This window comes from Canis lupus, chromosome 7 (assembly GCF_003254725.2).
Source record: "Canis lupus dingo isolate Sandy chromosome 7, ASM325472v2, whole genome shotgun sequence".
In the NCBI taxonomy this organism is placed as follows: domain Eukaryota; kingdom Metazoa; phylum Chordata; class Mammalia; order Carnivora; family Canidae; genus Canis; species Canis lupus.
The window spans coordinates 74,355,677-74,381,860 of record NC_064249.1 but is presented as its reverse complement, the minus strand read 5'-3'; the positions used below and the strand labels follow the sequence as shown (position 1 = coordinate 74,381,860).

Below are 26,184 nucleotides of genomic sequence, written 5' to 3'. Positions count from 1 at the left end.
GAAGCCTGGAGAGGACAGAGGTTACCCCACTGACCAAGACAAAAAAGAGAAAGGAAGAGGTTGTCCTGGTCAGGAAGTCACGGCTCTGGGACTGGCCTCTCGCACTCTGGAACAGTTGTGGCCACCAGGTCAGGGGGCAGGCAGCTCCTCCCCCGCCAGGGAGGCTCCCAGGATGGGCCAGGATGTCTCACGGACAGAAGTTCTCTCTCAAAAATCCCAACCCTACCTGCTCCAGGCCAACAGACCCCATCTGTCTGCCAGGGGCCTGCGGTGACCGGAGCTGCCCCCGTCGCCGGGGCGCTGGGACACCAGGAATACAGCAAGACTGGTCACGCTCTTTATTTATTGAGGAAGAATTCACACAAGGTCACGTCATACAATCAATCATTTCCTGCGCTTCATAAAAATGATTGTCACTCACTGTGCTTCACAAAAATTTCTTTTAATGAATAAATAATTTGATGAAATCAAAAATATTTACAATATAAACAAAGGGAGAAGCTTTGGATCTATGAATCTCACCATCGAGCTTTGCATTTTTGAACTGACTTCTTCCCAAGCTTTTTCCCTTGGAAACAATACAAATCTGATAGAAACAACAACTCATACAGCGTATCTTTGTTCGTTATACGTTTATCTGTTAGTCTTGGAAAGGTACAGAAGCTTATATTATGCAACATGTTAAAATACAAATATTAACTAAAATAATATATTATCATAATGCCAGGTAGCATTCTCCACAAAACAAAAATGTACACTCAGCCGTAACAATAACAAAGGGTTCACGGGCCACAAAATAATACCCCAAAGGTACAAATTCCTTCATAAGAATATAATTGTGCTCTTGGGTTTACCAGATGTCTACGCTGCTCTAACAAGCCGATGCCGAGGAGGACAGTATTTGATGACTCTGCTGTGTGTGTGCTTCTGTCAGGCAGCAGCATTGCTGGGAGTTGGGCAGTGCAAAGCAGTTTCATAAACGCTTTCTTGGGCTCTTAAAAAGAGCCAATTATGCAAAGCAAAATAAGCATATTGAGAAGTCTTCATCTCATCTACACAAATACCATGGAACGTCTTGGCTTTGTGGGATGAAAGGGTTGGTTTGCAGCGCTGTTTATGCCATCAGCCAGAATTCAAGTATTCCAGGGCCACTTCATAGCAGAACTTGTACTGATCCTAGAAAGCGGAAGGGAGAAGAAGTCAGCTATGTGATATCCAAATGCTGGTGCTGTTAGAGCAATTGTGCCAGGTTAGGGTTTTAATTGGAAGAAATCAAACTGAGAAGGATTTGAATCAGAAATGAATCAGAAAGTCACGGTTGGGAGCCACAAACAACTGCTGTCTGGAGACATTCCCCACAAGTTGTTTCCCGATGAAAGGTATTTTGACATCTACCTCTTCTAGAATTCCTGGAAAGTTCTGGACAACTGGAACACATATATAGATTTGTCCAAACATAAATGTTTACCTGTACATCAACATCCCGAATACAGAGTATGGGAAAATCAATCAAGAAGTAGAAGGAAAAAAAAAAAAAGACTTTCCCCAAAGTCTGGGAGAAATATTTTGTGATTCGCTCATACAAGGTCCTCAACATATAAATGCGTCACTCCTGGCCCAGCTATACCCTTGATGTCTTCCATTTTGTGAGAATTTACAAGCACCTCTTAAGTACCAAGCACTTGACCTGGTCCCTGACTTTGAGAATTCCATGGTCTGATTGAGACCAGTACCCAATGATAATAAGGCTCGGCACGGAGCAGGGCCCCCGAATGGTCCCTCAACCTGGGCGCAGAGGGGGAGGGAGCATAACTTCCTAGGGAGGACCTGTAAGAGGTAGCAGGTACCTACAGGCATTCCAGGTAGAGGAACCACCTAACGAAAGGCCCAGAGGGGAAGTGTTGGATTCCCTCTGGGAACCACATGTCAGTTGTTAATCAGGCAGCAAAGTCATTTTTCTTGAGCACAGCTTTCTTAGATCATGGACCTTGGCCTGAGGGAGACCTGCCTGAGGTTCTGGCCCTGGTGGGATCTCAGGTGGTAGGAGAGGGCCTTTGCACTTGTGTTTGTATGGTGTGCTAATGGACGCTCATGTTAGTGTGGTCTCTGAGCCAAGCAGAGGGACACAGCAGTTGAGGATGCTTCTATTTGCCACCTGGCAGCAGCCTGGCAGCTGAGACAGAGTGGCTCAGCATCTAGAAGGCTCTCTTCCCATCTCCATAAGAGATAAGCCTTCACAAGTTGTTAAGCGTGAGCACCACTGTCTCACTACCCAACACAATGGCCGAAACCAAGGAAATGGATCACTTACTTTGAGTTTGCCAAATTAATTAAAACTAAATTTCCATCTTTTGGATATGTGCCTCTTAATTAGTCATTGCAGTCTTCTTGTCTTCACCTACATTTTGTTCTCTGAATGTCCCACTAGTCCAATCTGTTTATTTGAAGACAAAGAGCCATATTTTATCCCTTTGCATGTAATACACCAGTCTTTAGCACAGAACCTGACATACAGTTGGGAGTGTCAAACGTTGGCCGTATATGTAAATGATAACAAAATATGGGTTTAGCAGCATTTGATTCAACCCAATAAATATTGAAGGCTGGAGACCAGGGATTTTAAGATACAGCTTTTGTTCTTTGGGACTTTACGATCTGGAGGGGAAGACAGGAAGCAAACAGACCATTTCAACATACTAGAAGTGCCACAAGATGAAAATATCAGTAGCATCCACCAGGATGGCTAGGATTAAGAAGACAGTAACAAGTGTTGGTAAGGACGAGGAGAAACGGGAACCTCATATGCTGCTGGTGGGAATGTGAAAGGTGTAGCCACTTCAGAAAATCATCCAACAGTGGAACTGGAGGGTATTATGCTGAGTGAAGTAAGTCAATCGGAGAAGGACAAACATTATATGGTCTCATTCATTTGGGGAATATAAAAAATAGTGAAAGGGAATAAAGAGGAAAGGAGAAAAAATGAGTGGGAAATATCATCAGAAAGGGAGACAGAACATTTCCTAACTCTGGGAAATGAACAAGGGGTGGTAGAAAGGGAGGTGGGCAGGGGGTGGGGGTGACTGGGTGACGGGCACTGAGGGGGGCACTTGATGGGATGAGCACTGGGTGTTATTCTATATGTTGGCAAATTGAACTCCAATAAAACTAAATAAATAAAAAGAAAAAAAGAAAAAAAAAAAAAGAAAAGAAAATCATCCAACAGGTCATCAAAAGGTTAAACAGAAGAATTGGCTGATGACCTGGCAACTCCACTCCTAGGTATATGCCCAAGAGAACTGAACATGCATCTATCAAAGATTTCTGATCCATATTTCAGGATTTGATACTTTTATTTTCAAAATATTTAAGCCATTTTGAAACCATTTGCATTTCAAAATTCTAAAAGACCATGTTGTCAGATGACTGGGCTGAAATGTTGGCTATGAAGTGGTCAATCCTGTTCTCCTGTTTCCTTCACAGAGACAATGTTTTTCATGGAAATCTGAGAGATACAATTACTTATTGCATAAACATGGTCTCGCATAAACCTAACTGTGCAATTTTGGTGACTACTACAAACCATCCTTTTGATGGTTTGTAATATATGAACATGCATCTAGAGGGTCATATAGCCACTGGCCTCCAGCCACAACCCCTAAAAGGATTGTGGGCTTCACTGAAGGGGTTGCTATGTTAGAATCACTGAAGCTGCCCTGTCCCAGGCATGACTATAATTTTCAAAATGAATTCGCTGTCATCTTATCCCTCCTAAGCAAACTGTCAATCCCAGTAGATTCTGTGATGACTGGTTTCTGAATCAGCAAAATAAAGGGAAGGAGAAGGAAGACCATAAATTGTTGCGTGGCCTCCCCCAAGCACCCCAGGAAATGCTGGAAAGCAACTGATTACCCTTGATCACCAGGTACAGGCCTGTCTTCTGCAGTTTCCTCTCTCAGCTCACTTGCTTTGGAAGGTATAATTAAGCCACATGAGCTATCCCTGTGGTTCCGGGGAAAAAAAAGAACATTTCTGCCTGGATCCCACATTCTCCTGATTTGGGCAGCATCAGCTGGCTTTGGGCATGCAAAGCCCAAACACAAGCAGGGGTCATCCTTGCATAGGGTGGGAACCAAGGTGGCCAGCTATTCCCCTCTAAAACCCCCAAACCCACCTTCACGGCAGACCCACCTCTGGTTCTCATGAAGAGGGCAAAGTGACATCTAAAGAGGCATCTAGGGCAGCCCCAGTTTAGCGCGGTGGTTTAGCGCCGCCTGCAGCCCAGGGTGTGATCCTGGATACCGGGGATCGAGTTCCACATCAGGCTCCTTGCGTGGAGCCTGCTTCTCTCTCTGCCTGTGTCTCTGCCTCTCTCTCTCTCTCTGTGTGTTTCTCATGAATAAATAAATTTAAAAATCTTTAAAAAATAAATAAAAAATAAAGAGGCATCTAAAAGTGAGGTTATGTTTTAGAGCTCCCCACCTCCCCACACCGTTGTTCACTCAGGGAGTACATCACGAGGCTGCAAGGCCTGCAAGTGGCTTTGGGGAGCTTCCTGAAGGGCTTGAGCTGTGCCCGTCTCAGCACATGCTGCCTTGTGTCTGAGGAACCAGGGGCCCTGCGGTCACCCTGGGCACTCGCAGTTCCCATGCTGCCTGCGAGTGGGAATCTCTGACACGATTCAGAGAGCAGTATGCACAGTTCACCTGGGGAACCCTCCTCTCCCCGATGCGCCTGCTCTTTGAACCTAAAACAAATTTCACAATTTCACCTGGGTCCTGGACTGACAGGTCCTACAGTCTGGAAAAAACCCTGACTGATGGCCCTGGCCGGAAGGTCAAGTGGTCCCCAGTGTGCCAATAATCATGAGTGGGGCCATCTGTGTCAATGTTCCCAGGACATTCCCAGCCAGGGACACCCCTCAATGAGACAGTGGTGTGTCTCTGACAATAGACAGAGTACGTCATTACTTTCATCTCTGCCTTGAAAAATGTAGGGAGAACGTTCTTCCCTCAAAGGAAGGGAAGTTTGTGCCTGGTTTCCTACTGAGACTCATCAGTGTGTGGTCACGGCCTCCCCAGGTTCAAGGGCAGCGAGGGGAAGCTCTGTATGGGTGAGGGTCCCTCAGTGCCTGTGTCCTGGACCCCTGCCCCAAGCCAGGAGCTCTGCTGCCTGAGCCAGTTCCTGACTCAAGGAAGTCAGAGTCTGGGGTGGGGGGCAGGGGGAAAGGGCACAGGGCTTTACTGGAGATTACTTTCTGCAGGGTGCAGGAAGACTACACCTGGACTTCCACAGGAGGACTCGGGGAGAATGGCTGCTTCCCCAGAGGCTGTGTGCCAAGCCCAGGCCCAGGCCCAGGCCCAAGGGAAGTGGAATGTCCTCAAGTGTCTCCAGAGATGGGCCACACTGGGCCTCTCTGACTCCCCGTCTGGGCCTATGTCCTCCACTCCAGCACTCACACATACCCACGCCTACACCTACTCCCCCATCTACCTCTATGTATGCGTGCACACGTGTGCACACATACATACATATACTCACATACACATACCCACCCCTATGCATGCACACACACATGTATACACATACAATACTCGCATACATATACTCACACACATACCCACCTCCCTACACCTACTTCCCCCTCCACCCCTACATATGCACACACACATGTGCACACACACATACATATATATGCTCACATACACGCCCACCCCCCACACCACTATTCATGCCTACACACACACTGACACACACACGAGTGTCATCCACCCCTGCACATGGCATGTACTCCCACCTACACACCCCCACAATCTACTCCTACACATGTATACACGCACCACCCATATCCCTACACATGCACACCCACCCATACCTACACACAGCCCCCAACATCCACCCATACACATACACATGCACCCACACTTGGTCTGGGGCCTTGGCTTTTGTGACAGTGCCTCAGGTAATTCTGACGTATGGCCCTGGCTGGAGCCATTCTACACTGGGCACTAAGTAAGCTTCTTAACCCTACCACATATTAGAATTACCTGGGGTGCTTTTAACATCTGGCTGCTGCAGCCAGCTCCCAGATCAACTGAATCATGGCCACTGTGGTGAGCCTAGAGCTTAGGATTCTTTAACGCTTTCATTAAAAAAAAAAAAAAAAAAAAGCAAAAGCCAATTTATAGAAACAGAATAGAATGGTGGTTGCCAGGAGCTGGGGTAGGGGAATGAGGTGATGTTGGTCAAGGGTATACATTTTCAGTTATAAGTAGTTCTTGGGATCTAATGTACAGGCCGGGTGACTACAGTTACTAGTGATACAGTATTATGTATTTGAAAGTTGCTCAGAATAGATCTTAAGCATTCTCACTACAGACTCACAGGAGTCCAGTATGTAACCTAAGCGGGGTGATGGATGTGTTAATTATCCTGATCTTGGTAACCTTCGACAATGCAGATGTATGTCAAATCCCATCAAGTTGGCCAGAGTTCCCCCACCTTCCAGGGGACAACGTTTCTTTAGGAAAGATCTGTCCCCCAAAGGCTGTTTCTCTGTTCAAACAGAGCCCTGGGGGGGAAAAATAAAAAAAACCAAAATGGAGCTCTGGAAACGCCTAAAAGCCAGTGAGGACAAAAAAAGAAAGGAGATGTTTGTTGAAGCAGCCCATTTCCCTAGAAACTTCAAAGGCGCTCAGGCACTGGGGACTCCATCTGAATCTAACCAGGCCAGGAGGAGGTGGCGGGGCGGGGGGGGGGGGCGCGGCAACTGAGCCTCCTATGGGACCCAGTCCCTGGCCCTCCACACCCCATCCCCTCTGCCTCCCGACCAGCCAGCACAGAAGTGCGCTCCAGGACTTTCTGGAACACATTTCATCATTCTAAGAAGATGCAGCTAGGCAGACTCAGTACCCTGTGCTTTTCAGTGGCTGGTACATTTTGTGCTTAGGAGAGGCTCAGGCCTCAGATGGTCTTCTCTGCCCAATGAAATTGTATTTGGGTTTTATCGCCTGGACCTGAATTAATTAATTCCCTCAGCCAAGGTACACATATATGACTACCAAAGTAACAGAATTGTACTTGTAAGCAAAAACAAACAAACGACAGGAGTCCTCATTCAATTCAGGAAGCTTCAAGCCCTCTGAAAAGAGCCCTGTGACATTTGTTCTTCTGGTCACCAGATTTTACCTATTATTTTGCTAACAATCACTGTCACAAATGTATCAGACATTCTTCCGGGAAATTGAAAATACTTTCCTTATATTTTTCAGTACTGACTTATCCTAAAACTGGTATTGACCCTCAGAAGTTTGAGCATTCAAAGATCTTATTTTCTCTATTAGAGCAACCTAATCACAGAAACGCCTAAATTATTATAGAACAGTGGGCTCCCTGCTGGTCCCACCACCTGCACGTCCATTCAGTCCTCAAAGAATCCCCTCCATCCTTCAGTCTGTACCACCAATGTGGAAAAAGCCACACTGTTTCTGCACATAAAAATTCGTGAGTGATGAAAGCTACAGCCAGAGCCATTAGTGGAAAGCCCTGGAAGGGTCTATTACTAATGACCTGCTTAATTCTGGCTGCGGTGAGAGGGAAATGATACATATATTTTTTTCATCAAGGTCAGCTTTGCCCAACTACCAACCAAAGTTTGGAAGCTACACATCTGTCCCTGAATCCCGGAGGTTAAATGCCACTGAAGTCAGAATATTTTAATTTAGGTATTTGCTTCCATCTTCTGCCCACCTTCTTATCTTTTTTTTTTTTTAAGATTTTATTTATTTATTCATGAGAGACACACAGACAGAGGCAGAGACACAGGCAGAGGGAGAAGCAGGCTCCCTGAGCCAAAGGCAGATGCTCAACCACTGAGCCACCCTTCTTATCTGTCTTAAACTCAGGCCACCTCTGATGGCCCAGCTGCCCTATCTCAACTGTCCCCACCCAGCCCCGAAGACGGAGGATTCTGGTACGACTCTTCCAAATTCACGGGTGATCCCAAGGAGTGAGACAGTTCTCTGCCTCTGGGAGGGGCTGGCTCTAGGGACGCCTGCACACGGGACATGCCAGCCAGCCTTAGCCTATTCACTTGAAATCTGCGCCTCTGTAAAAGCCACTGAGTGTGTGGCCTGGCACATATTAAGCACCATGTGAATGATAGCTGCTAGCTGTCATCATGCCACCTCATCCTCCTCACCCAACCAGTTCATATGTACCTGCTGGCTGCAGGATGCCCAGTAAACACCTGCACTCTCAAGAACCACTTTCTCACCTTTGCAGTTGCCAAAACACTCTCACATATACTGTCTGGCGGGATCACTTCAACCAGCCAACGTTATCCCTGGTTTACAGGACTTGGGGTCAGGAAAGCTAAGTGACCGGCTCAAGGAGACGTGAATTGCCAGGTTACTTTGTCTGAGGTCACTTGAGTTGAATGAGTAGCAGAGCTGAGAGTAGATTTTGGGTTTTCCTGGGCATCCCCTAGGGTGGGGAGGAGAGGTCAGCAGTCTGGAGGGCATGGTCCTTTTCCACAGAAGCCAAGGTACTAACTGCTGATGGTTCTGGAAGTCGGCACCTGACCAGACAGAGCCCCTCCACCAAATTCCCTGGGCAGCACCCTGCTTCTTGGAAACAGAATAACCCATCAAGCAGGACATGTGTACCTGGGGGAAGCAAATGCTCCAGGACAGTGACTTGGGCGAAGGAGGACACGTCCCAGGAGTGGGTTGGCAATGGTGACTGTCATTACACAACCTGGGGCACTGTGATGACTGGGACCACGGCGACTTTCTCAACTTTGGCTTGAAGCTCCACTCTCTCTTTAGTCCCTTTCTTATACGTTAGATTTGAAGCCCACTGCCACAGTGCTGAGGGCCAGGCCATACAGGCTTTCCAGGCTGTGGTACCAGCCATGTCTTCCTCCCTCTCCCTACCCCAGGCTGTTCTCCCGACCTTGGGATCGTCCCATCGTTTCCTTCAGATCCTTCTTCTATCAACAGAGAGGTACAAACACCGAATCTGAAAGCTCCCTCCCTTTAAGCTATTCTACTACTTGCAAGTCGCGGTGGTTGGCATTTAAATAGCTGCACACAAGAAAGATTTCCTGAAATACTCTAATAATTGCCCCTAATCCTTTCTTTCTTGGCTCCTTCGTCCTCATCTGGGATACGGCCGCTAGACTTAAATGCAATATTCCAATGTCAAACTAAAATTCACAGCTTTGATAAATATTAGATGATTAAGCTATTTATAAAATATATAATTTGAAAATCTAAAAAAGAAAAAAAAAGAAAATCTGGCACTTGGTGTGCTGTGATTATGTCTTCCCCGTGAAGACTAAGCACTTAGCCATGTGGAAGGCACTGCCAGGAAGGGAAATTAATAAGGATGTTCACTTGTGAGTCTCGCCTCTTTCCACAGTGCCAGTGTGTGGAGGTGAAGTCACCCTGTGAAAAGCCAAGTGAGAGAGGGGAGGGAGGAAGGCCCTCGCAAGCACAGTGATTCCACTATGCTTCTGCAGACGAGTCTCCTCGCTCAGGAATCAGTTTTACCGCCAACTACGCCAGCCAAGTGGGAAGACACCCGGTTCAGCAGGCCAGAGTGAGGGTCCTACCAGGAGGTCCACCATGTTGGGCTTATTGTTCCTCAGTGTCTTCACTGCATGGAAGACATCCACCGTCCTCTGGTGCCGGAGCATCTCACAGACGATGCTGATGGCGCAGAACGTCCCACTGCGGCCTCCTCCGTTCCTGTTGGAAGAGAAATCAGATGGTCCCATTGGCCTTCACACTGCAACCTCTCGTGGTGCCCAAGCCCCACACAACAGGTAATGGTGAGGGCCTCAGAGGCTAGGGGAATGCTCCACCTGGGCGGATTCTTTTAATTAAAGCAAATGGTGTCAATGAGCCCAAGCACTGGGCCCACGGGTCACCTGACTGGAGGCGATGATCCACTGGCACGTTCTGCTCTCCTAGCTACGCCTCTGCCCTGGATTCTATAATCTGATGTGGCGCCCTATTAGTTTTATTCAGGACTCAGGGCTGAAAATTTCCAGGGAACAAACACCTCATCTAGTATTGGCCATGAAAACTGGTGATGAGTGTTGGGTATGTTCAAAGACGGACTTGGCCTTAAAAACAATCCATGAGTATTTCATTATTTATCTCTAAAATGTAAGGGTTCTCTCTGAATAAAACTTTTCATTCTGAACAAATTTTAGATGTGCAGAATCATTGCAAACACAACACGGCGAGTTCCCCCAGCATACTCACCTTCCCCTAATACGAACACCTCTCATAGTCATAGTATGTGATCAGGACCAGGAAATTAACACTGGGGCAATACTATTAACTCAACTACAGGCCTAGTCCAATGTCACCAGTCAAATGTCACCAATGTCCTTTTTCTGGTCCAGGATCCAATCTCGGACCTTGCCTTGCACTGACTTGTCTTGGCTCCTTAGTCTCCTTGTCTGTGACAGGTCCTCAGTCTTTCCTTTTTTTTTTTTTTTTACCTTGACACTTTTTTTTTTTTTTAAGATTTTTATATATTTATTTGAGAGAGAAAGAGAGAGAGAGGGAGAAAGAACATGAGCAGGAGGAGAGGCAGAGGGTAAGAGAGAAGCAGATTCCCTGCTGAGTGGGGAAGCCAGACATGGGACGTGACCCTGAGACCATGAGCTGAGCCAAAGGCAGATGCTTAACTGACTGAGCCATGCAGGTGCCCCAATCTTGACACTTTTGAAGAGTACTGGTCAGTTATTTTGTAGAATACAAAATATAGAACGCACCTGTAGACAGTAGCCATGGTCTCCATTCACAGTTTGAGAAGTTATTACAAAATACAAATTGTGGACTGTCCCTTCATTTGCGTTTGATGCTTTCTCATGATTGAGAATGAGGTTATGCATTATGGCTAGAAAACCACAGAAGGGCTGTCCATCCCTCTAGGGGTTCACGATGCTGAATTGTCTTATTGCAATTGGTCATGTTGGCTTGATCACCTTTTAAGATGGTGCCTTGCATTTTTTTTCACTGTATAGTTATCTTTTCCTTGTAGTTACTAATTGGGAGAGATACTCTGGAACTCTGCAAATGCCTCGTCTCTCCTCAAAGTTTCACCCATTGGCTTTAGGATCTATTGGTGGATTCTGCCTGCAACAATGGTTACTGTGCTGTTTGTCGAATTGGTTTTCCACTTCCCTCTCTCCAACATTCTACTGTAAGAGAGAGCTGCCTTTTCTCTGGCATTTGACTTATTTGCTTACCTCTTTTATCTTATTATTTATTTATAAGTCCATTTAGACTTACACATGTTCACTTTGTTCGATGATCTAAAATCCAATAGTATCAATCTTTATTTTGTTGCTTAAATTGTTCTGGTGTTGGCCATTAGGAGTTCCATCAGACCTCCATTCTTTTTTGAGTACTTTCTTACTTTCTGGAACCACAAGGTGTTCCAGACTCATCTTGTATCTTCCCTGCACCAGCTCTGAGATCAACCATTTCTCAAGGAGCTAAGGGATTTTTTAAAAAAATAAACACAGTATAATTATTACATCTAAAATAAATATTACTATATTCATATAATTGAATTTCTAGTCTCTGTTCCAATTTCCAAGATTGTTTCAGACATTTTCTTACAGCTGATATTTTCAAATCCACATCCAAGTAAAGTCCACACATTGTAATTGGTTGATATATCTTACAAGTTTATGTTAATCTATAGGTTCCTCTTTGCTCTTTTTTTTTTTCTTGGCAATTTATTTGTTGAGAAAATGGGGTCATCTTTCCTGTAGAGAGCCCCATGTCCTGGGTTGTTCTCATTCATTGCATTTCTGTGAATCATTTAACATGTTTCTCTCTCCTATTTCCTATAAACTGAGAGTTAGCTCCACAGCTTCATAAGAATTACATATTCTTTAAGACAAGGATACTTTACAAGTATACTTCGTTGGGAAGCAGGCACAAAATATCAAGTTGTTCCTTGTTTTTGTGATTTTAGGATTGATCATTGTGCAGGAATGCCAGCTTGATCAATTCATAATTAAGTCCGAAATCAGTTTTTTAAATAAAGTATAATGTACCTACAATTAAGTCCACAAATGGTAAGTATACATTTTAGTTAATTTCCAAATGCATATGCCACTTAACCATCATTCAGATCAAGATGCAGACCACGATTAGCCTCCTAGGGCTCCCTCAGACTTCTTTCTCATCAATATCATCAATAACTCAAAGATGATCTCTGTTCTCATTTTGGGCAACATAAATTTTTTTGGTCTGTTTTTGAATTTTGTATAAATGGAATCCTACTATTTTGCTTCTGGCTTATTTTACTTAATATTATCCATGTGAGAATCATCCACCTTTTATCAGTGGTTTGTTGTCTTATATTGCTCAGAATAATCCCACTGAATAGATACACTACTGTATAATTTATTTACCTATCAGCAGAGGAATGTTTGGGCTGTTTCTAGTTTTCAGTATTCTAAGTAAATCTGCTATAAAAATGTCTCCTGGTGCATATATGACTCAATTCCATAGTCACGTACCTAGGAGGGGAAGAGCTCAGAGAATATATTTATATTTAGCCTTCAGCATTGCTGTCGAACAGATCCAAAATGGCAGTACCACATTTACTTCCTGCCAGCAGGGGATGGGAGTTCCAGTTACTCTGCAGCTTCACCAACTCTTGGTATTTTCATTTATTTGTCTTTCCAATTTCACCCATTCTATTTTTTATTAAAGATTTTATTTATTTATTCATAGGCGCAGAGAGAGAGGGGCAGAGACACAGGCAGAGGGAGAAGCAGGCTCCATGCAGGGAGCCCGATGTGGGACTCGATCCCGTGTCTCCAGGATCACACCCCAGGCTGCAGGCGGCACCAAACCACTGCGCCACCGGGGCTGCCCTATTTCACCCATTCTAGTGAGTGTGTAGGGGGCACCTGATTCTGGTTTTAGTGTGTATTATCCTGAAAATGAATAATGCTGAGTACCTTTTCTGTGATTATCGGCTGTGTACATCTTCTTTGTTTATAAAACGAATCTCTCGTCAAGTCTGTTGCTCAAACAATTGGGTCGATCTTTTCTTATTGGCTTGCAGTAGTGAGGCATTCTGGCTGTGAGTCCTTTGTCGGATGCATGTATCACACGACTCTTTGTCCACTCTCTGTCTTGCATTTTTCGCTCTCCTTTGTGTCTTTTGACAAACAGTAGTGCTTAAATTTAATGGAATCCAATTTTTGCACTATTTTCTTTTGTAGCTAGTGTTCTGTGTCTTGGGTAACATCATCTTTGGTTGCCTCATGGTCATGAGGATTTTCTCCTGGAAGCTTCATTGTTTTCATTTTCACATTTTGGTCCATGATCCATCTGGAAATGATTTCTATATGTAGCATGAGGAGGGAGGCCAGGTGCACAACCTGTCTTTTGCTCCTGCCCTGCAGTAGGTATGTTGCTGTGGGGTCTTTGCTGTAATAAGGTGATCGTGACGTGTGGCTCCATTCCAGGATTTTCTCTTCTGCTCCATTAGCCTACTTTCTGTCTCTGCACTGATACCACACTCCTTTTCCCCCACCAGCTTTTCACCTGATGCTTTCAGCAGCTGTTCAGGACCACTGTCTACTTCCATTATTTTTGCAAAATGGCGATCCCTTATTTCTATCTATTTCTTCTGGTTTTATGAACTGGGAGATGTATAAAGAAAAAAAGAATACCCCTATTTGCTCACCGTGAGTATATGTGAGGCTCGAAGAACCATCCCAATTACAGCACCTGGAGGTCTGTCTGGGGCAGGGACTGCTCTGCCCACAACCATTAGGTGGCACTACGCTATGCTGAATACAATGTTCCTACCTCAGAAATGAACAGCAGAGAGCTTCCGTGGTTCAAAGCATTCTTTCCCGCCCTATACTGGCGGATACGAGTTCAACCTAACTTTGTTTCTCACAACTAAAAGATTTATAAATCTAAACAGCCATAAACAGTCTCACCAGGCATAGGTCTCATGTCCACCCTGATGCCAAGAGAGCAAGAGGCAGCCCCGTGGCAACCATGGGGACTTCAGAATTGGGGAAAATGTTTCCCAAAGAAAGATCAATTTCTCCTATCAGAATAGGGGTGGGGTGCTGGGCTGGCAAGAGGACATAAATGACAGGCGCCCACCACTGTACACGATAAAGAACAGCCTGCTGTAGACATCACGTGGAATGGCAATGTGATTGCTTAGTTCTGGGGTCACAGCTGAGTCTTGGGAGGGTATAGTCGGTGGTTGCCTATGAGGTACAGTAATTTAAGGGGTCTCTGTATCTTTCCCTCAGGCCGTCCCAGTGCCTCAATGTCCCCCAGTGTGACTAGTCCTTTGGGTTATAGCACTGGCCCTTGTTAGAAAGCTGCTAAGCAAAGGAGGTACCATGCATGCATTACATTCCTCGTTCCAGACGCTGACACACTCCAGACACAGATATGGGGATCTGCAGACTGTTTTTAGTTTTTCAAAAGAACTTACATATAATACAAACCTTAACTAAAATGGCAATTTTCCTTGCTGGGTCTTTATCAATTCACACTGGTAATCCCCCTCCCCCTACCAACTGTATTCTGATCAGAAGTTATATCTGCACTTAGAGAAGTAAAAACGGGGATGTGTGCTGCTAATCAATCCTCTTTGACATTTTCTTGGTAGAAATGTTTTTAATGAACTGGGTCTATAAGAAGGAAGGGAAAAGCAGTAAGCAGGGAGGACAAAGGATCCTTGGGGCTGCTGGTTGAGGCTAAGTGTGAATGGGTTCAGAAGACTCTTCTCAAGAGACTGTCAGTTTCTGTAGGAAGAAATACTGCCACCTTTCGACTCCTGAGAGGCAGGGCACAGTTCTGAGATACCACAGACCCTCCTGGGCCCCTGGGCAGGTGGCAGGGCATGAGGGATGGGCCTTAAGGCGAGGGTAACCCATGTCCTTAGGCAAGCTTATCATTTTAACTAGGGTTGGTCTGCCCAGGGTTAAACCTCATTTTCCCTTCAATTTGGGAGAGATCTCACTGTGTGCTAATGACACTCCGCTGAAAAGAGACATAAGCCTATACTTGAAGTTTCCACAAATTCTCTAAACATTTTCCCTAACTGCCATGACTTTCTAATTGCTTGCTCCATTAAGCCAATCCCAGCTGGCTGATTAGCTACATATCATCACCAATGAGAAACTGCAGGTGAAAGTGCTCCAAAAACCATGGCTGTCTCTATTCAGTGACTCAACGTTGGCCGCATGTTGAGATAATCTAGTAGTCTGCAAAAACATGGATGTCTGGGGCCTCTCCTCAGGGATTCTGATAAAGCATATTGCTTTGGGCGTGGCCTGGGCACAGTTATTTTTTTCTTTTTTGTTATTGTTGTTGTAGTTTTTAAAAATCTCCCCAAACCACCCTCAAAGTGCAGCCACAATTGGGAAATCACTGCTCTGTAGCAGGGGTTTCTCCCTCTGAGCACCTGCTAGATCTGCTGGCCTGGAGACCATGCTTTGGAGACACCGGCTCTAACCAAATATGTATACATAATCACATATATACACATTCCCAGGCAAAAAAAACAAGACACAAACAAAATTCTCTCAGAAGACAATTCCTTTGAAAGACAGTTCCTTTGAAACTTCTGACATGATTTCCTAGAGTATTATCAACTAGTATGATGGTAGGGCAGCTGTGCTAGCACCAGCTTTGCCAGGTGGGGCAGGGGCCCTGATTTGCAGCATTGCTGATGTAGAGGATATAAATACTTCCACTGTGGATGATTTCAAGTTACCAACAGTTTAATAATCAGCTCAGGAAATACCTCTAAACTTAACACTTGGCTCTCATGAGCTGGTAGGAGCCCAGTGAGCCCACTCAGGTGTTTCTTGGGAAGGGTGGGGTGGGGGAGTGGCAACACAAGGTCAGGGGTTACTTCTATAGCAGTAATACCTCATGCAATGCAGAATGTGCCTCTCGTTTTCTGCAAAGCAAACCAAATCCTTAGCAAGTAGACAGATGATCTGCATTCACCCAGACCTACTTATTTTCTTCTCCATTTACAGAGACACAAGGGATAGTAAACTAGGGGGACAGTAGACCGTGGCCGGGCCCCTCTGAGGTGCAGAGCCCCTCTTAGCACTTACAAGCAGTGCACAACCGTGCGGCCTTCACCACCGTTGTATTCCTCCTGCCACTTGTCCACTTGGCGAATGAGCTTCAAGAAGGAGCGCTTGGACACCGGTGTGTCCCTGTACATGGGCCAGCCCAGGAACTGGAACTGCTGCACCATCCGGTATCCATCCTGGGGCTACAGGGGATTTGGCGACAAGCAGGGAGTGGAAAGAAAACAGGCATCATTCACGTGTGGAATTCCAGCAGGCTGATTCCACCTGCTTAGACTTCTCAGAAAGCAGCCCGTTAGTAGAGGAGAGGCCTGCCTATAAATAACCCAGGAGGCTTCCACTGGCCTGAAGGGGTATGAGCTTTAATCTGGGGCTGTTATAAAAAACTAGGAGTTTTAAGTGACAGACCAGACAAATAAAAGTGAAGCAGAATGCTTACAGGGTTGTGCAAAAGCCAAGTGACAAGTAACACACAATGTGAGGCACTGACCCCGTTGTGCAGTAAGGGGTAAAATGGGTTGACTTTAATTGTAGGTAATTTAAGGGTAAAGAAATAATCTGGAGATGTCTGTGAGCTTAGGGGGACAGAGGTTTCACAGCGTTGAGTGAGCACAACGTGGTGTTGCATACTGGTGTGAATCTTGCTACAATGTCCGTAGTCAATCTTTACTTAAAACTCAATGGAATTGGAGTATTCCAAGAAAGTGTTAGAAACGTGGCAATGGTTGTCATCTGGCCGCAGCTAAATCACTGGATTACATCTCCCACGGCCTTTGGCACCTTTGACCTGGGTGATCGTTCTCGCTCTCTGAGCCTTTCTTCACCTAGCTGTCTTTCTCCACTCTCTGCCCTCTTCTCGGCCCCCTTTCTCCCTGACTTCTTGCTGATGGAAGCCCCAGGTTCAGTCCTCAGGCCCCTTGTCTTCTCTCTCTCTCACCTGATGAGCCCACTCTGTCTCATGGCTTTCAAGACTCCAATAAGTCATCAGTTTACATGTCCAGAGTGGGTCTCTTCTGAATTTCCCCTCCTAGATCCAGGCCTACTTGACATGTCCACCTAGGTGTCTAACAGCCGTTGCAAACCTGGTCTGCTTCCCACCCTTCTCTCTGGGAAGGAGAGTCCTGTTATACCCACAGCTGTCCCCAACTAGGTTATTGTCACTTCCATTGGGTAATTTTTCAGGGCTCTAATCTTGAGACACACCTCACTACCCCTTGGGATTCAGCCTATTCCCAAATCCCATTGGCTCTGCCATCAGAATCTATCAGGATCTCACTATCTCATTACCTCCAACTGCTGCCACTTCATCCTGCTGTTGTCGCTTCTCACTTGGAATTTTATAATGGCCTCCTGACCTGTTCTCAACCCAGAAGCTAGAGGATTCCTATTTATTTATACTCTATTTATTATTATTTTTTAAAATTTAAATTCATTTTGCCAACATATACTGTAACACCCAGTGCTCATCACATCAGGTGCTAGAGTGTTCCATTATAAAGGTAAATTATATCATGGGATTCTTCTCTACTCAAAATCCTGCACTGACTTCTCATTTCCTTCACAGCAAAAACCCAAATCCTAGCAGCGGCCTGTGAGGCCCTACATGGTCTGTCCCCCAGACCTCCCCAGTTCCTGGCTACTTTCCCTCTACGTGGACAACTCAATTAGCTACTCTCACCTTTGCTTACTGCATTTTAGCCACATCAGCCTCCTCACTGTTTCTGAGGAAAGATAAGGCCTTACTTCAGGACCTTTGCACTGACTACTGCTTCTGCCTATAAAGTTGTTTCCACAGAGAGCCATGAGGCTACTCCCTCACGTCGGTTGGGTCTTTGCTCATAGGGCACATCTATTTAAGACGGGGACTTGTTCTCCCTTCTGTTCATGGCCGTAGTGCTTTCTATCTTCCTATCTTTTCCCTATAGCATTTATTGCTTCTAACATACTGTATCTATTATAACATCTGTTATATCTATTATTTATTGTGTTTTCTCCCATTAGAATGTAAGCTCCTTAAGGTCAGGGAACTTTGTTTTGTTCACAAACACCTAGAATGTATTCCAAACTCCTAACCAGTGACTGACACAGAGCAAGCACTCTAAATGTTCAGTGAATGAGAAAATAATGAACCCGGACATAAGTGACGCTGGCTGATTCTTACCCTGGCTGCGTTATAAATACGGAATATCCTGCTGATGATGTCCTCTTCTAAGTCAGCAGAAACAAATTCCACTTGGATGGGCCCATGTCTGTGAACTCCGTTCTCTGGCCAGTACTGCGGACACAACTGAGTTCACAACACAGAAACGCAAGGTTAATTATAGGAATGAAAGGACTCCTAACAGCTTGGAGGAGGTCACTTTTGACATTCAGTAAGTCTTAATACTTCCTTGATTCACTTCATTTTCTTTCCTCTCCCTCCCTCTTTATCTCCTGGCAAGTAGATTTAAGGACTTTCTTGTTGGCTGATTCCTCAGCTCCACCTGTCCTTCTACTACTTTTTCTTCATTTTCTTAGAAAGCATCTTTAAGCCACAAGCCATTCTGCTTTCCAAGGAGGCCATCTGGATGCTGTTCAATGCATCCCATTGTGAGATCCCTTCTGCATGCCTTTATCAGGCCCTGGGGAGATGGCACTGGCTGCCATTACAAGAGTTAAGATACTTGAGATGGTGCATGTACCTGCTGGCACCCAAATCTCCATCCTCCCCCATGTGGGCTTGCTTTGTACTTTGTAATCATTTTTGGGAATAGGGTCATTCAGTGACAAGATACTGGTAACAGTGTTGGGTTACATTTTCATGATCTGGTCCAAACCCTCCCAGCTGAGATCTAGGAAACCTGATATAATAAGAGTAAAGGCCTTTGTGTTTTACCCAGAGGTGGTTTTAATGAAAATCACAGTTTCCTAGAGTCTCACACACCAGGTATTGGTGACACCAGGTAACTAAAACTTTGTGTGAATGTGATGCACACCTTAGTGTGGAAGAAGAGATGCTGGGAAGGGTGGCTTATGAAAGAGGCATCTTAGTTTGCTACCACCCCACAGAAATACTAAACGTTCAGAGAGATGGGGAGAACCCCCACGACTTTTCCTTCTCGCAGACCTTTGAGATGCCTTGAGAGCCTTTAAAGTCTGAAATTAAACTTTTTAAAATATTTTATTTATTTATTTATGAGAGACAAACAGAGAGAGGCAGAGACACAGGCAGAGGGAGAAGCAGGCTCCCTGTAGGGAGCCCGATGTGGGACTTGATCCCCGGACCCCAGGATCACACCCTGAGCCAAAGGCAGACACTCAACTGCTGAGCCACCCAGGTGCCCTGAAATTAAACTTCTTTTCGGACTTGGTATCCAATGATGCTTTTGGGAGTAGAGTTTAATTTTTATCTTTCTGATTTACCAGAGGGACGAGTAGCTTATGGGAGGCAAGAGGGAATTACTTCATTATCTATGGTTTCTATTGGGCCAAGAGCAGATGAAAAATCTATCTCATTTTAAGCAGAATGATGTTACCACAAAAGGAGAATTCACATGTTGAATTTCCTTTTTTTGAATGACTTTTATTTTCCAAGGTACCTAAAATCTTATTGACAGAGGTTGTAAAGATTGATTTACACCCAAGATTGCAAGATAGTTTTCAGTTAACAGTGGGTCAACTGAAACAGCAATCTATTACAAAGAAGTTGAAGGTTTGAACCTTCATAAGAATAAGGGCGGAGTAAACTAAGGGTACTCTTTACGTTAGCTAAGTCTATAGTATTTTAAAAGTTACGTTTATTTATTTTAAAATAAGGCTTCCATAAACATTTCACTTCCTTCATTTCCTGGTGACAAGTTCTAAGACTGCCTTGTCAAATGACAGCACATTGATGTTTATTTTCCCTTCCTAACCAAGTGTACCCACTGTTAAAATTAACAGGCGTTATGATGGGAAGTCGAGATGGTAATAGAAGTCCTAACATGCACATCTGAACAGTTCTGCCCATTTTTCTCCAGACTGAGCTGGCTCTGTTTTCTGCTTGCTTTCTCAGTTCAAGCCCTGATTAAAGCTTATCACTTACACCGGAGAAATATGAATGGCCCGAGCCAGCAAGTGGTGCTTGGCACGCCACATTCTGCACTCAGCCCAAGTAAACCGTGTAGAAAATGGCTTAAATGGTGCATAACACGTCCATGAACCAGACCTATAAATACTTAAAATAGTTGAGTGCTATTCTTGTACAACTGCAGAGACTTTAAGTTCAAATGCTCAGTTTAGTGTTTTCTAAATGACTGTGTCCCAGGAGCCTCTTTCTCTCACTCTGAAAATCAGCTCTGTCTGTTGAGCGGAATTGGACTCTTTGTCTTCTCCCACCAGGGTCGGCTAAGGCTTGGTTTGAATCCAGACAGTTAGGGTTTAGAATGCAGCTTTAGAATTCCAACATTATCGTTCTAAAAGAACATGGGGAAGTCACTAATGCCTGATTCACAGATATGAAAAAAGCACTGTATCACTACATTTCAGGATTCACATTAGGGGGAAAGGGATGATTCTGAAGAGGAAACAGTCACTTGTCCCCTAATGGTCTTTGACTGAAGAATCTTGAATTAGTGACATTTAACCCATGGCATTGTGAGTTAGAAGATCAGGATCCCTGGTGCTATTTTGAGTTGGGCCTTTGAAGTTCCCTGAATTGTAGTGCTGCTGGTCTTTAAAAATGGCTGCAATCTCTCTTTTGGAGGGGATCAATGTGGAAGACTTCTAAAATATTTAAGCTTCTTACGTAGAGAGGACTAGATGAAGACAAGGATTATCATTATTATTTCATTCACTAGCTTTCAGGCTAGAGCCTTAACAATATCATGTAGGGCCTCAAACATAATTAAAAATATTAAAGAACTGAAGTGAACGTCCACGGAAATTATGGCAGATTGATGACAATAAAATGGATTTCAGGAAGGAAAAATCTGTCCAAGTTGGATGCTAAAACTCTTCAGGCCTCTTTTTTTTTTTTTTTCTTTTTTAAACTTGTCTCTACCAGATAGAAAATTAATTCAGTTTCAGAACAAGTTTATTCTTAAAACACAAGAAGTCCAAAGTTCCCATAACACCCTCTGACACGGTGGTTAAGTGTGTAATCGGCATAGCTGTACCCGAATGCAATAAATTCAGCTCCTAAAGGGCCACTGTGCCAATGCTTGCCGACAATTCCCTTTAAGGGAATGTTTCTAACCCCATTACTAGTACCTAGTCAATACAGCCCTATTCTTTCTCTTTTTAGGTGTAAGGACAGCAGCTATGGGGAAGCCCCATTTATCATTCTGAGCTTCTTTTATGTCCAAGTCCCAGTTTTATTTCTTTTTACTATCTTTACCAAAGAGTTGACAAAAGTAATCGTTGTCCCTTAAACGCACTTGCCGGTCTCCACTGTCACCCCAGTGTGACCATCTCGACCTGCAGGCTCCAGTGAGCCATGCCAGGAAGTCCACTGCTGCCCTTGAATGGGAGAAGCTCTGTGCTGGGTGCTGCTGTCCTTTCCTCGGGGCTCCCTGGTTTGCTGGCTCTGTTTGATGCAGGTGTGTGACATTCTTATCCCGCAGCTCTGACTCCACCCATGACCCTGTATCTCCCTCTGGTTTCTATTTCCATCTTTTGGGAATAGCCAATTTCTGACCCTGTCTTGCCTGTCACTTTATGATCTTAATCTTTTGGGTTTCAGATTTCACCCCCAACCCTAATTCCATCTGCTTTTCACATTTGTGCTTTCGCTCCAGCTCCCACCCGTCAGCTGGCATTTGTGATCCATGTTCTCATTGTGCAAGCAGAACAAACCCAGATTTGACTCTGGGCACAAGCCTCACCTGGGCAGGATCCACATCATTTAGCATAACCACAGACGTGCAGTGATAATCCAGGACCAGTCTCCAGAAGTCTTTCACTGTGTTTGGCAAAGGGTGCTGGGTGACTATAAAAGCTGAAGGCTGTTTATAGCTCTGCAAACACAAACAAGAAAGATCCAGATATACCCAGGAAAATGAAAAGGGGGGAAGGCTTCAGTTATCTTGTGCACATGGAAACTTGTGACACAGAACTCTGGGCACATTTAACAACTGCTGAATCCCAGCAGCACTGTCAACACCGAAACAGACTAAATATAGACTTATCTGCAGAATACTAATCATAAAGTATTCTCACGTCGACACCCAGAGACCTTAATAAGTAGCTCTTACAAATCTTTTGATGTATCTGCTGGAAAGGCAGTATCGGCCCTATAGGTAAGTGTCTTAATGGAGAAAAATGTAATTTAATTTGCCAAAAACGTACAATGAAAATACTTCCGCTTTCCCTAAAATTTGTTCAAGGGTCATTTGTATGGGTGACAGGATTACTAATTTCTGCCGCAGAAGGATACACATGCTTCTTAGGGCTCTGGAGAGCCCTCAAGTAAACTTAAGTACCTTTTAACTGATATCACACCAATAGAATTAGAGTTTCCATATTAGCCCTGAAAATATCCATTTACTTTTCCCATCAATCGGACGGCAAACGTTCATTCGGTTAGAAGTAAACACACTGACAGGAGGTAATGAGTTGTGTGCTGTGTGTCCTGACACACCATTTTCCCCATGTTAATTACTGCCTGAACCGGGAGGCTGGGCCAGGAAAACAAGGCTGCGAACCGTGTTGTCCCACTTCCCTGCCTCACTGACTTAATAGCGGTCTCTCCCCCTTCGGCCGGCGGCTTAAGCCTAGAAGCGCTCGGGACGGTAGCTGGGACGTGTCTCACTGATCAGCGGGTCCCGGCAGGTGTCCCCCAGACACCGAGGCCGCGGCATCGCCGCAGGAGCACGTGGGCTCCGAAATGGGCCTCGCGGGCAAGCTCGCTGGCGTCTGAGCAACGAAGAACGAGGGCCGGGGAGTGGGAGCAGCGCAGGCCACGCTCGGCCGCCCGCGAGGTGGAGCAGCCCCTGGAGCACGGGCTTCCCGAGTCCGCGGGGCGGGGCGGGGATGGGGATGGGGATGCGGATGGGGATGCGGATGGGGATGGGGATGGGGATGGGGATGGGGATGCGGATGGGGATGGGGAGGGGGATGGGGATGGGGATGGGGATGCGGATGGGGATGGGGATGGGGATGCGGATGGGGATGGGGATGGGGATGGGGATGCGGATGGGGATGGGGATGGGGATGCGGATGGGGATGGGGATGGGGATGGGGATGGGGATGGGAATGGGGATGGGGATGGGGATGCGGATGGGGATGGGGATGGGGATGCGGGCTTGGGTCCCTGAGGGCGGGGCGGGGCGGGGCGGGGCGGGGCGGGCTTACGTCCATAAGGGCCGCGTTGATGTAGTTGCTGCTCTCCCCGTCGATGGTGATGAGGAAGGGCAGGCAGCGGTCGGGGGGCAGGATGTCCATGCAGCGGTTCTTCTCGTGGTTGCGCGGCAGCAGCGCGATGCTGCAGTCCTCCACGCGCAGCGTCGGCGTCACCATGTTCAGGGTCTGCGCGGCAGCACACGGACGCGTGGGGAGGGGCCCGCGGCGGGGCGCACCGGCCGCAGGTGCACCGGCTCCGGGCCACGCTGCGGGAGGTCTGCGATCCTCCGCCGGCTACCGGGCTCCCCAACAGCCCCCACCCCCAGCCCCTCGCTTATTTCCCTTTCCTTCCCCTGGATTTTGTCCGCAGCCGCTGCCCATCAGATAGAAAGGCCGCCGCCGTGGACCTGGAGGACGACGTGCCATGTGGCCTAGGGCTGCGCACCCCGGGGCTTGGGAGTAAGAGGCCGGCTGTGTTTGACCCAGTGCCGCGTCCACTTGGACCCGGCGTCACGATGAGGCATGCGGCGAGGAGCTCTTGCCCAGCAAGCACTGGGAGCGCACCTGCTCGGTGTGGCGACACCCACGGGGGGAAATAGCCCCGCTAGACCACTGGCTCTCAACCGGGTCACTTGGCTCCCGGAGGCCACTGGCAAAATGTCTCTACACAGCGGTTGTGTCACAGCTCGGGAGGAGGTCTCCTGGCATCCAGGGAGGAGAAGCGAGGGGTGCTGCTAAATATCCTACAGGATAGCACCCACAGCCAAGAATTATCCAGCCCAAAATGTCAGTGACGCTGAGGCTGGGAAGCTCTGTGTTGGCTCAGGGGTTTCATAGCTGACTCTGAGATACTTCTGGAGGAGCAAAGCCACAGCCAACGGTTGCCTCTCCCTTTCACAGGACTTACCCGGAATTCCTCTTTGATCTGGCTGGAGTTAGTCTGCGGATCCAGTTTGTTCATGTCGTAATACAGAGACCTGACTTGGGAAGCGGGGACCGAGGTGTCTCCACAAAGACAGGCTTCCAGGATGGCATCATGGATAAACACGTACTGCTCCTAAAGAAGCAAAAGGGACTAGTTAGAAACCAGGGTGGGTTGGGAGAACTAGAGAAGAATGGAAGACAGCCAGCCCCCCTGTCTGCAGGGACAGCGGTCCATCGTGGACGATCCATTCCAGCCACAGCGAAACCAGGTGTAAGGACCTCACCGCTGGGACGTGGGGTCCCGCTACCAGAGTAGTGCAGATGCCCACGTGGGATGGCTGGCGTGTATGCTGACTGCCACGTGTGCAGCGCAACAGGAGGAAGAGACACATGGGCTCAATGCAGAAGCATGAAACAGATTGATTAAAACCACTCAGACACTGATAAATCCCAGAGCAAGCACTGTCATGCTGCACCGCCTGGGGCTTAACCACCTCTGTAATTCTGATCCCACGGGTTTGAGACTCAGTATTTCAGGTGAGGAAAGGAGCAGAACCTTATCTGTCCAAAATGGAAAGAGGAATTTGCTAACCAAATCAACAGTGTGAAGGATGTCCAGAGAAACTGGGCATCACTATGAAAATAAATAGTTTCCAGCACTTAGAACTACTTATTTTGAAACATTAATGTGATAATGACAAAAGTCCTTAGGTGTCCGGAGCAGAGCTCTTGTACGTATGCACCAGTCCACAGTATACACAAGGGCCCTCTCATTCTGAACTGGCACGGACCTTCCCTACAATTAATCAGTAGAGTTTCACCATATTTATTATTGATCTTTAATTACAGGAGATGCAAAAAGAGTCTCATTACTTTTTATTTTAATTTCTATAAATTACTAGGATGCTTGATTCTCAAAAACAGACCAGTCCTATTAAACAACACCTCAGGAACAGAGAGCCACGTGGGAAAGGGGACGTGGCAACATTTGATCAGCTGTAAAATACACTAAAGGATACATTATTATCATTATCTTCAAAGCAAAGAATCTTTATTACAAAGAAAAAAGATGACAAGAGCCTTTAGAGTTCCTGCTATTTTTTATTTAGGTTATTTGAAAATGGAATTAGGTTCCTGTAAACTTGAAACCAGTGGCTTTTGTAAACTTTAATGTAAAATCTGAATGGAAGGGATTCTTACTTCTTCTTCCTTCTGCCTTATGAATCATTTTTTTCCAGGTGGTGGGTGTAATGCCTCCTTAAATCAAGCAGATATTAAGTAAAAATATGAATTTCCTCAGGGCAGGATGTAATTCTTTTCCTCAAGCATTTGAATTCCTGACACACCGTGAATTCTAATTTATAGAAGTACTAGGCAGTACGGAGTACTTCCACAATGTGTGCAAATTCCCATGATGCCAAGCCACTGGGCAGAATTTTTAGGGATAGGAGAAGAAAAAAGTGTACAGAGATTACCCTTAAGCCACTTGGCAAATGCCTGGCTATTCTCAGGAGTCATCTTGCTGTGGTTACTAGCTAGTTTAAAAGACATAATAAAAAAAAATAGTACTGAATCCCTCAAAGCTTAATGTAGAGCTTCTACTGGGGCCATTGATGCAGAAGCATGGTCATATTTAGGCTCACTGCAGATTGTTACCTGGGAGACTCCTGGCCTTTTCTGTTAATGAAAGGAGAGAGGGAGGGAAGAAGAAGGAAAGAGATTGCCAGGTGTATCCCTTTTTCTTCTGAGGAGTTTTGAAGAGAGAATTGTCAGTGTTTCTTCCCCCCTTGGCTCTGGGAGGTGGGGTGCAGGGGGCCCAGGGATGAAGCCCA

The 26,184-nt window shown here is 45.9% G+C and overlaps 1 protein-coding gene across 7 annotated transcripts in view; it reads right to left on the bottom strand.

Moving 5' to 3' along the window:
• Window positions 1–426: 426 nt before the first annotated feature.
• PTPRM (protein tyrosine phosphatase receptor type M) overlaps window positions 427–26,184 on the bottom strand; it is a 786,460-nt gene continuing 760,702 nt past the window's right edge. For all 7 annotated transcript variants that reach the window (XM_025429496.3, XM_025429497.3, XM_035718728.2 and 4 more), the window contains 7 exons: window positions 24,336–24,485; window positions 23,441–23,614; window positions 21,973–22,104; window positions 18,291–18,416; window positions 16,151–16,314; window positions 9,614–9,749; window positions 427–1,176 (listed from right to left, as the gene is read on the bottom strand). In XM_025429496.3, coding sequence (XP_025285281.1) covers window positions 1,123–1,176; window positions 9,614–9,749; window positions 16,151–16,314; window positions 18,291–18,416; window positions 21,973–22,104; window positions 23,441–23,614; window positions 24,336–24,485 — 936 coding nt within the window. In that variant the 3' untranslated portion in view covers window positions 427–1,122. The remainder of the gene's footprint in view (window positions 1,177–9,613; window positions 9,750–16,150; window positions 16,315–18,290; window positions 18,417–21,972; window positions 22,105–23,440; window positions 23,615–24,335; window positions 24,486–26,184) is intronic.